The 9359-nt window shown below is 44.9% G+C and overlaps 1 protein-coding gene and 1 non-coding gene across 4 annotated transcripts in view; both read right to left on the bottom strand.

Annotated features, from left to right (window-relative positions):
* The window catches only part of HSD17B3 (hydroxysteroid 17-beta dehydrogenase 3), an 81819-nt gene that overhangs the window by 14933 nt on the left and 57527 nt on the right, over positions 1-9359 (bottom strand). For all 3 annotated transcript variants that reach the window (XR_005203204.1, XM_017547191.2, XM_037745243.1), the window contains exons 3-6: positions 4473-4548; positions 2640-2747; positions 1528-1595; positions 188-223 (exon numbers count right to left, since the gene is read on the bottom strand). Coding sequence is in view for 2 of the 3 variants with exons in the window: in XM_017547191.2 (XP_017402680.1) it covers positions 188-223; positions 1528-1595; positions 2640-2747; positions 4473-4548 (288 nt within the window). In the remaining variant the exon portion in view is untranslated. The remainder of the gene's footprint in view (positions 1-187; positions 224-1527; positions 1596-2639; positions 2748-4472; positions 4549-9359) is intronic.
* Positions 6057-6161, bottom strand: LOC119473944. The gene has a single exon (XR_005203216.1). It is a non-coding gene; the product is annotated as a U6 spliceosomal RNA (small nuclear RNA).

Here is a 9359-nt window from a genome sequence, read left to right as displayed (position 1 = left end):
AAAAAAAAAAAAAAAAGGAAAAAGAAGACTAGTTCAAGACAAAAGACCACGACATGGCCTCTCACCTAAGTCCGGTTCAATTTCAGAGAATCCCGTTTCTATAGCAGACCAGCACAATTCTCCTGAGTTACCAAATTTCAAAAGCTACTACATTTTAATGCATTTCACACACATATTGATCACATACCTTGACTACGGAGGTGATGTTACAGTGGATGAGGCTCTGTAATAAATGATCACAACCACAGATCAGCTGGATGATTAGGGAAATTCTCCCGGAAAGTAGTAGGTGCTAAAGAACCATGAAGCGGGCCAAAGTGCATGGCTGAGCGGTTTTGTCACTCACCCTGCAAATCAGGCTCCTAAGTGACCTCCAGCAAGCATGCACTAGCATCGGGAAAAACTGACACCCATTCTGCGATTCTGTACCTATGTAATCTCGACTAGATGTCAATTAAGTTTCCTGGAAAACTTGGAACTATATTCCTGGAGGAATATAGATATGCTTTTTCAGAAGGAGCTATTCCATTTCCAGCTGGAGGAAGAGTGGTTGGGCATGTGTGAGTCTAGGCGAACAGAAAGGCAAATGGTTGTATAATACAAGGTAGAGGTTCTGGGCTATGGAGGGCACATAAAGAAACTACTAGAATCAACCAAGAAAAAGAGAGAGGAAAAGAGGACAGACACAGACACCAGCACGAACACAGACATACACAGGCAGAGGAACAACCCTGGAATGTGCTTAATGGAGAGATGCAGACTTGTGCCAGAAACAGAGTGTGGAAGAGACAGACCAAGTGGGAGGTGTGTGGTCCAGAGAGGGGTGTGGTGAGGATGTGCAGCAACATCCAAGCAGTCTGGCATCATAACCCAATGCAGCGGATGCAGGGCTTACATAGGACCGCAGGATTCCTGCCGAAGTGGGGAGCAGAAGCTTGAGAGCCTGTTCAGACTGGTGCAGCCCTGTGACTCCAAAGGTCGGGGCCTGAGGAAGGGTCAAAAATAGTGCCTTCAAGAACTGTTAAATGCAGTAAAAACGTACTCTCGACCAACAACGGCAGCCAAGCGTCTGAGCCAAGCTCACTGAGCTTACAATCCTCCAGCCATACAGTTTGTGTCGTGTGTTTCCCTCACACTGAAAGTTAAACAAATCTTATCACCTGGGGAGACAGAGAAAGCCAAAGAGCTGGCCTTCTCCCATATGTATTCACAGCTGCGAATCTGTCAGGCAGAATTACCCTTTATAAAGCAGAGTGCAGAGTCCCAAAAGAACGGGAAAATGGACAGGGAAGTCTGATGTGCAGAGGAGGAGGAAGATGTCTGTATCCTAGAGATATCATGAAAAGCTGTACTCTTGACTGTGGATCAAGTGCTCAGGTGAAGAGTAAAGGGGGCCTCAATACATACAGTAAGGGATTTCGGCCAGATGCCTGCCTCCATCACCCCTTCCCAGGCCTGAGTGATTATCCAGCAAAGGGACCCGGAACCTGGGTAAGAGGAATCCATACCCAGGAGAGCAAAGTGTACCTGAATGTCATCCGGTGCGTTCAGGAAATGGCTTGGGAGAAGGTTTGGAAGCATTCCAACATTGTTGACTGGCAGAAAGAAGCAAAACAAAAAATATGTCAGAAGAGCACGTGGGAGATTTTCCCAAAGAAACATGGACAAAAAGACTTACATGTAAGGCTGTTCATCACAGCATGATTGGATAACCGTGAGGAAATTGGAGGGAAAATTTAGTCCATCAGTAGAGACACCTTCAATGAATCATGAGTTTGTCATATGTTGGAATGCGTGTAGTCATTAACAACTGGCTGCTTACAATTTTAAAGGCATGGGAGAGCGTGCATGATGTAAGTTTTTAAAACATGTATGACAAAACCGCGCAAATGTATAATTCCAGTTTTGAAAATATGTGTGTGTGTAGGATTAGAAAAATATGCACCAAAATGCTGTCTCGGAGTACTAGGATTTTAAGAGATTCATATTTATTTTATCAGCCTGTCTGTTCTTTCCAATTTTTCTGCAACGATATGCTTTACACTTTTATATATATAAATGTAATTATTTTAAAAATTCAGCAGAAGGTTTAGAAATCAAATTTTATTTTCTTCTATATATACTATACACACTGCACTGTGCATGTGGCCATAAAATACCTTGTCTATAAATCCTTACAGAAAAATATATTGTTTTCTGAATAAGAAAGAGTCAATTCTCCACCAACTATACCGACAATTTCATTGAGCAATAGCAGCAATGTTTGTTTGCTAAACTAATTCCTTTAGGCTAATGTTTCTGGGATTATTTTTCTGCCAAATGTTAACGTCAGTTCCATAGAAGAAAATTCATTTTCATATTAGAAAATATAGTTAGGGGGTGAAACGCACGTTTGATACATTCCAAACCCATATGTAAGTTTTTTTTATTCAGTAATGCCTCTTGAAGAATTGTGCTTTGATATTCAATGTAATGCTACAGCTTAAAATACTGTATATTTTAAGTATATTATAATCCATGAGTATACTATACTCATGGATTGCATATAAACTACCATGAAATAATCAAGTGTCACTCATCAGTGCTAGGTTATTTCACTGACATATTACAGCAAGCTTTGCATCTTGCAATTTACTCACCTAAAATTCCAATTTCTAAGCCTGTAAGTTTTTCTTTAATGTCCTCGTAGATGTCATCTTTGGTAAAGTCTGCTTGTATAATCTTCACACTACTCCCTGTAGTCTGCTCTGCATAAGAGACAACCGTTTTTTTAATGATCAGAGATCTAAATGCCCCCTTGCCCATGGAGTTACCCCAGTGCTCCTGTATTACCTGAGCAGACTCACGACAGCCCATTGCCCCAAATCTAAAAGGGAGATGGCTCTGAGTAAATGCTGGGAGGTGCTAAGAGATTGGCTAATGGTGGTTTCTACGTGCCTCTAAGAGTTGGTACAGGGACACGTCTGTGCATTAAGATAGATTTAATGCAGCAGTTCTCAAAGTGGAGTCCACAAAGCACAGCAGCAGGGTTACTGAAAACTTGTCAGAAATGCAAAGTCTCAGGCTCCACCCCAGATCCACCGCATCAGAAACTCTGTGGGTGGGGCCCTGCCAGCCACCTGCTTAACACACCGCTGAGTGACTCTGCTGCTTGCTCAAGTGTGAGACCCCTGGACTGACAGCTGTAAAAGCAAGGTGCGATGCTGCCTCTGCTCCCAAGTGTCATGTCTCTTCCAACTCTGTATTCACAGCGTTTCCATATACACTGTCTTACAGTCATCCTCCCTACAGCCTTCTAAAGTAGACATTATGATCTTTACTTTCCAGAGGCGAGAACAAAGGCTTAGGGAGGTGAACTGACCCAGGAGCATCCACGCTGGTCACTCCAAGTTCAGTGCACTGCCCACTACTGTGTGTTAACTTGCCTTCTGCAGGAGTTTTCCCGCAGATGTGAAAGCTACAACCGGAGTCTACCAACGGCTTGGTGAGCCACTTTAGCTTTGGAGTTGGCCAGTATTTGTGGGCCAAGCAATCGTGAGGAATAGTTTGGGAGGGACGGTGTTTCAAAGACGCTACTTGCCTTTCAAAAGGATGATAAAAAGCACATTTCAGCGTTGTGAGGCAAACACTGAAGAATGTCTCGGTCCTTATCAAAGTTACTTCTAATATCCAGACACAGAACAAAAGCAGGATTCATCGGTTCAAGGGCACGGGCGCTCTGCAGTGTGACTGCACAGTCCGCACCTCCCACACCTACCTCCTGTCCCAGATCTCCCCCAGGGAAAAAAGGCTCACCCCTGACAGCCCACCATGGTCTTCACAAGTCTCTATAACTAAAGTGTCATCCCTTTGAGTTAGAGTTTATTAATTATTAAATTAATAATTATTAAAATTCAAAGGTTCCAAAAGCTATATGATCATCATTATTTACAAGGAACACTTCACAGCGAATCATAATAATAAAACATTATGATATAAAAGTTGCCTCAGGGTTGTTCAGTGTACAACCTCCACATCCATACATGACGACCCTGGATCAAAACTGTTTTTAAAATCTGACAAACACCAGTAAGCATTGTCCCTCATCCTCCCGCCAAGAGCAGGGCACAGACATAGGGAAGGGGAGTCCCAAACACAGATGGTGCTTTTGGAGGGAGCGGTGGAAGCAACCAGGCAGCCGGGCCTCAAGGATGAACAGGGCTGATCTGGCGATGAAGGCACCAAGGCAAAAGAGAAAGCGGACTGATTTGTGCCTCCGTTGGTTCCTGCTTGCCCCAGCCCCCAGAGCCAGTGAGCACGAAAGCTGACACCTCCTATGCCACCCTCCGCTTTGTAACCGGGCTCCTCAGGAGAGTTGGTGTCCCAGGCTCTGAGAGCAGATGTGGGGACGCCAAGTGCATCAACAGGCAGAGCAGGGGTAGGCTCAACTGGTGGGCTCCGCATACCTCTCCCTTACTTAGGGGGTCACTCACCGATCTCTGCGCCAATGACCTGTAGTTTCTCCAGCGTCCGGCTAATAAGCACAACATCGAGTCCACGTTTTGCTAGCTGAGAGTGGGAGTGAAAAATCAAAAAAGACAAGGACAATGAGCAGACAGGGAGGGTTTGTTTTAAGGGGACTTGGTCCCAAGGCTGTGTGCGTACTGGAGGGGTGACGTGGTTTCCTCTCCTGGGTTTAAGTGTGCAGAAGGTGACAAAGCTTTCTGGGCTAGGAACAGCACAGCCCCATGGGCCAGGCTGACTAGTAGGGCATGATGATCGGAGTGAACGCTTGTTATGTGTTTATTGTGTGCTGAGAACTTTTCTTTTTTTTTTTTTTTTGAGACGGAGTTTCGCTCTTGTTACCCAGGCTGGAGTGCAATGGCGCGATCTCGGCTCACCGCAGCCTCCGCCTCCTGGGTTCAAGCAATTCTCCTGCCTCAGCCTCCTGAGTAGCTGGGACTACAGGCACGCACCACCATGCCCAGCTAATTTTTTGTAGTTTTAGTAGAGACGGGGTTTCACCACGTTGACCAGGATGGTCTCGACCTCTTGACCTCGTGATCCACCCGCCTCGGCCTCCCAAAGTGGAACTTTTCTAAGTGCTTTGCTCATCCAGGCCCATAAACTTAAAGTGCTTCTCTGAAATTCATGGGCTCAGCTGTGCATCAGAATTTAAAATACTGGGGACTTTATGCTATACCTTATATAGCAGGGGGTGGGGCAGCATCCCATAATCAAAGTAGTGTTTCTGCCCCCCAATTTTTTTTTTGACAGGGTGTCTCTCTCAGTCGCCCAGGCTACAGTGCAGTGGCACGATCTCGGCTCACTACCACCTCCACCTCCCAGGTTCAAGCAATTCTCCTGCCGCAGCCTCCCAAGTAGCTGGGATTACAGGCATGTACTGCCACACCCAGCTAATTTTTGTATTTTTAGCAGAGACGGGGTTTCACCATGTTGGCCAGGCTGGTCTCGAACTCCTGACCTCATGTGATCTGCCCACTTCAGCCTCCCAAAGTGCTGGGATTACAAGCCTGAGCCACCGCGCCTGGCCACCCCAACTTTTAAGCTGCTTCCTATCCACACGGACATCCTTCCTGTGGCTCACTCGACCTGAGACCTTTCTTCCTGTTTTCTGACTCCCAATAGAAGAAAAAATGGGACGGGACATGGAGCAGAGGGTGAAGAGCTGGACACGTCCCATGAGGTCAGCAGGGTGACCCTGCAGAGTGGCTAACACCTGGACCTTCAAGGGCTGCGTGGCAGGGTGTGGAGCTGTGTGCTTCACATGGAGTTGCCAGAGAGATTCCACGGGGACACGTAAAGGTAGAGCACTGGGGGTCACAGGCTGCTGGAGGTGTGTCCGTACCTAAAACTGCTGCCAGTAAGAAAAGTTAGAGTTTTTCCTGAAAGGCAAAAGGAAAAACCAACATTCCTTTAGAGACTGATGACATTTGAATTAGTGACAAAGGCCCCAGTTTATTGAATCTGTGTCTGTGGTTTCAGTCAAATGATTCATACTGGTTTTTTTTTTTTAATTGTGGTAAGATACACATAACAAAATCTACCATCTTAACAAAAATGTGGAATACTTTACAAATTTCTGTGTTATCCTTGGGAACTCATGCTTAATGTTCTCTGTATGGTTCCAATTTTAGTATCTGTGTTGCGGAAACAAGCACTACGCTGTTATTTTAAAGAGTTACATATTATAGGCTGGACATGGTGGCTCACACCTGTAATCCCAGCACTCTGCAAGGCCAAGGCAGGCAGATCACCTGAGGTCAGGAGTTCGAGACCAGCCTGACCAACATGGTGAAATCCCCTGTCTCTACTAAAAATACAAAAAAAAAAAAGAAAGAAAGAAAAAAATTAACTGGGCGTGGTGGCGCATGCCTGTGATCCCAGCTACTCAGGAGGCTGAGACAGAATTGCCAGAACCCAGGAGGCGGAGGTTGTGGTGAGTGGAGATTGCACCACTGCACTCCAGCCTGGATGACAGAGCAAGATTCCATCTCAAAAAAAAACATTACATATTATAGAAAACACATAAGAAGCTGAATTATGGTCTACAATACATAGTCTCCAATAGCCAGTAATTCTCTATGGCCCACAGCTTCAGAATCACCCAAGGAGAGGTCAAAAAAAAAAAAAAACACGGATTCCCACCAAGCCATCTGATATGGTTTACATCTGTGTTCCCATCCAAACCTCATGTCAAATTGTAATCCCCAGTGTTGAGGGTGGGGCCTGGTGGGAGGTGATTGGATCATGGGGGCAGTTTCTCATGGTTTAACACCATCTCCCAGATGCTGTCCTGGTGGTGGGAGGTGATTGGATCATGGGGGCAGTTTCTCATGGTTTAACACCATCTCCCAGATGCTGTCGTGGTAAGAGTGAGTCATATCAGGATCTAGTAGTTTAGAAGTGCGTGGCAACCAGCACTTCGGGAGGCCAAGGCGGGCAGATCACCTGAGGTTGGGAGTTCGAGACCAGCCTGACCAACGTGGAGAAACCCTGTCTCTATCAAAAATACAAAATTAGCTAGGCGTGGTTGCGCATGCCTGTAATCCCAGCTACTCGGGAGGCTGAGGCAGGAGAATCGCTCCAGCCGAAAGGTGGACACTGCAGTGAGCCGAGATCGCGCCCAGTGCGGGCGGCACCTCCCTGCTGTCTGCCGGCTGCTCCAGCCCTGTGAAGCGCTTGCTCCCCCTTCGCCTTCCGCCGTTTGTCAGTTTCCCGAGGCCTCTGAGCCGAGCAGATGCCAGCATCATGCTTCCTGCACAGCCTGTGGAACTGCAAGCCAGGTAAACCTCTTTTCTTTCTAAATCACCCTGTCTCAGATATTCTTTACAGCAGTGTGAGAACGAAATTATACACCATCCCAGTAAAAATCTCCGGGGTGGAAGCTTCAGGATTTTCATCTTTTTCTGTTTGGATTTATTAGATTATACTAGTGTACGTACAAATACATTCTCATTGTAAAAGATGCCAACAATGTCAAAGAAAAAATGTCTCCAAGGCTGCCCCCGCCCATTTCCCCGCCCACCCCCAGGCTCCCACCAACTTTACTCTGTTGTTGAGACTTCTCTAACTTTTTCTCAACATTTACAGGCGTATGTAGGCACACATAGAATAAAGGTTCGTTTTGTGGGTTTTCTTTAATCCTATATAAATGACGTTATAAGCAGTGTCCTGCAATATTCTTTTTAACTTAAGGACATATTTTATCTCTAAGAATCATTATCTATTTCCACAGCAACCCATGAAGAACCACTTGATTCTTTTGTCTTGCCAGTGGTATTCCAGAGTTCACCTTTGAACGAGCACTCAGGTTGTTTTCAAGTTTTCCTATTACATTCTTGCTACAGTAAAAGCCCTTGTATATAGCTCTTTGTATATATGAGTAAATTAATTCTTACAGTAGACAGAAGAAGTGAAATTGTTGTGTCAAAGGGTGAGTGCTTTTTAAGTGTTAATGATATTACCAGGCTGGGCACCATGGCTCACACCTGTAATCCTAGCACTTTTGAAAGGTTGGGGCAGGGGAATCGCTTGAGCCCAGGAGTTCAAGACCAGCCTGGAAAACCTGAGAGACCCTTGTCTCTATAAAAAATACAAAAATCAGCTGGGCCTCGTGGTGCACAACCCGTAGTCCCAGCTAACTCAGGAGGCTGAGGTGGGAGAAACAATTAAACCTGGGAGGCTGAGACTGCGGTGAGCCGTGATTACACTACTGCACTCCAGCCTGGGTGGCAGAGTGAGACCGTCTCAAAATAAATACATAACAGTGTTGCCAAATTGCCGTCTCTTAAAACTATACTATCAAAAATACAATTAGAGCCATTTCTCTACACTCGCACCAATATTTGACATGAGCAACCTTTCCCAACTTGATGCTTTTCCCAACCTGATGGTATCCCTTTCTTGGTTTTCTTCGTTTGTTTTTTAGAGACAGGGTCTCATGCTGTTGTCCAGGCAGGTGCAGTGAACTCCCGGGCTCAAGGAATTCTCCCCCGACTCAGCCTCCAGAGAAGTTGGGCCTACAGATGTGCGCCACCATGCCTGGCTAATTCTTTATTTTTTGTAAGGATGAGGTCTCACTATGTTGGCCAGGCTGGTCTTGAACTCCTGGGCTCAAGTAATCTTCCCACCTCAGTCTCCCAAAGTGCTGGGATTACAGGTGTGAGCCACCACAACCAGTCCCTTTTTTTTTAATTTGCATTTCTCCAATTATCAGTGGGGCTGAGCATCATTTGGTATGTTGTGTGAATTACCAGTACATAATAACCCTTTCCCGTTCTTCTATGGAGTAACTTATTATTTTCTTATCAATTTGTAGAAGTTATTTATATCCCAGGTATTGATTACTTGCCTGCTATGTACAAGCAAGTATTCTCTACTTTGTTTCTGGTGCCCTTGTCATACATTTTATACCACTTGTAATGTTATCAAATTTGTGAGTGCTTTCCTTGTTTTATATTTTCTTTATGATTTTCCGTAATTTCAAGGAGATAAATATGTTTTTCTGTATCCATTTTTTTGTTAGTTTATTTTTGAGAATGGTATGAGGTTGAAATTCTTCCACAATATTTTTTTCAAATTGGGCGCCCAATCGTCTCAACAACTGTCTCCACTTTGTCCGTCATTTCACACTTAAAATGTTGACTTGGTCATTTGCTAAATTCTTACGTGTGCCTGGGGCTGTTTCTGGTCTATCAGTTCTGTTCCACTGACCTATTGATCAGTCTCCATGCCAGGGTCACTTCTGATTTCATCATAACCTTCCATTAGCCTTTGATGGCTTTCTAATATTTGCATATTTTGGCCTCATTATCTTAGCTGACACCTCTTTTTTTTCTTTTTTTTTTTTTTTTTTT

Source organism: Cebus imitator, unplaced genomic scaffold, assembly GCF_001604975.1.
Source record: "Cebus imitator isolate Cc_AM_T3 unplaced genomic scaffold, Cebus_imitator-1.0 Scaffold196, whole genome shotgun sequence".
NCBI lineage: Eukaryota > Metazoa > Chordata > Mammalia > Primates > Cebidae > Cebus > Cebus imitator.
Note: the sequence above shows the minus strand (reverse complement) of the source record. Positions and strands in the feature narration are given on the sequence as shown.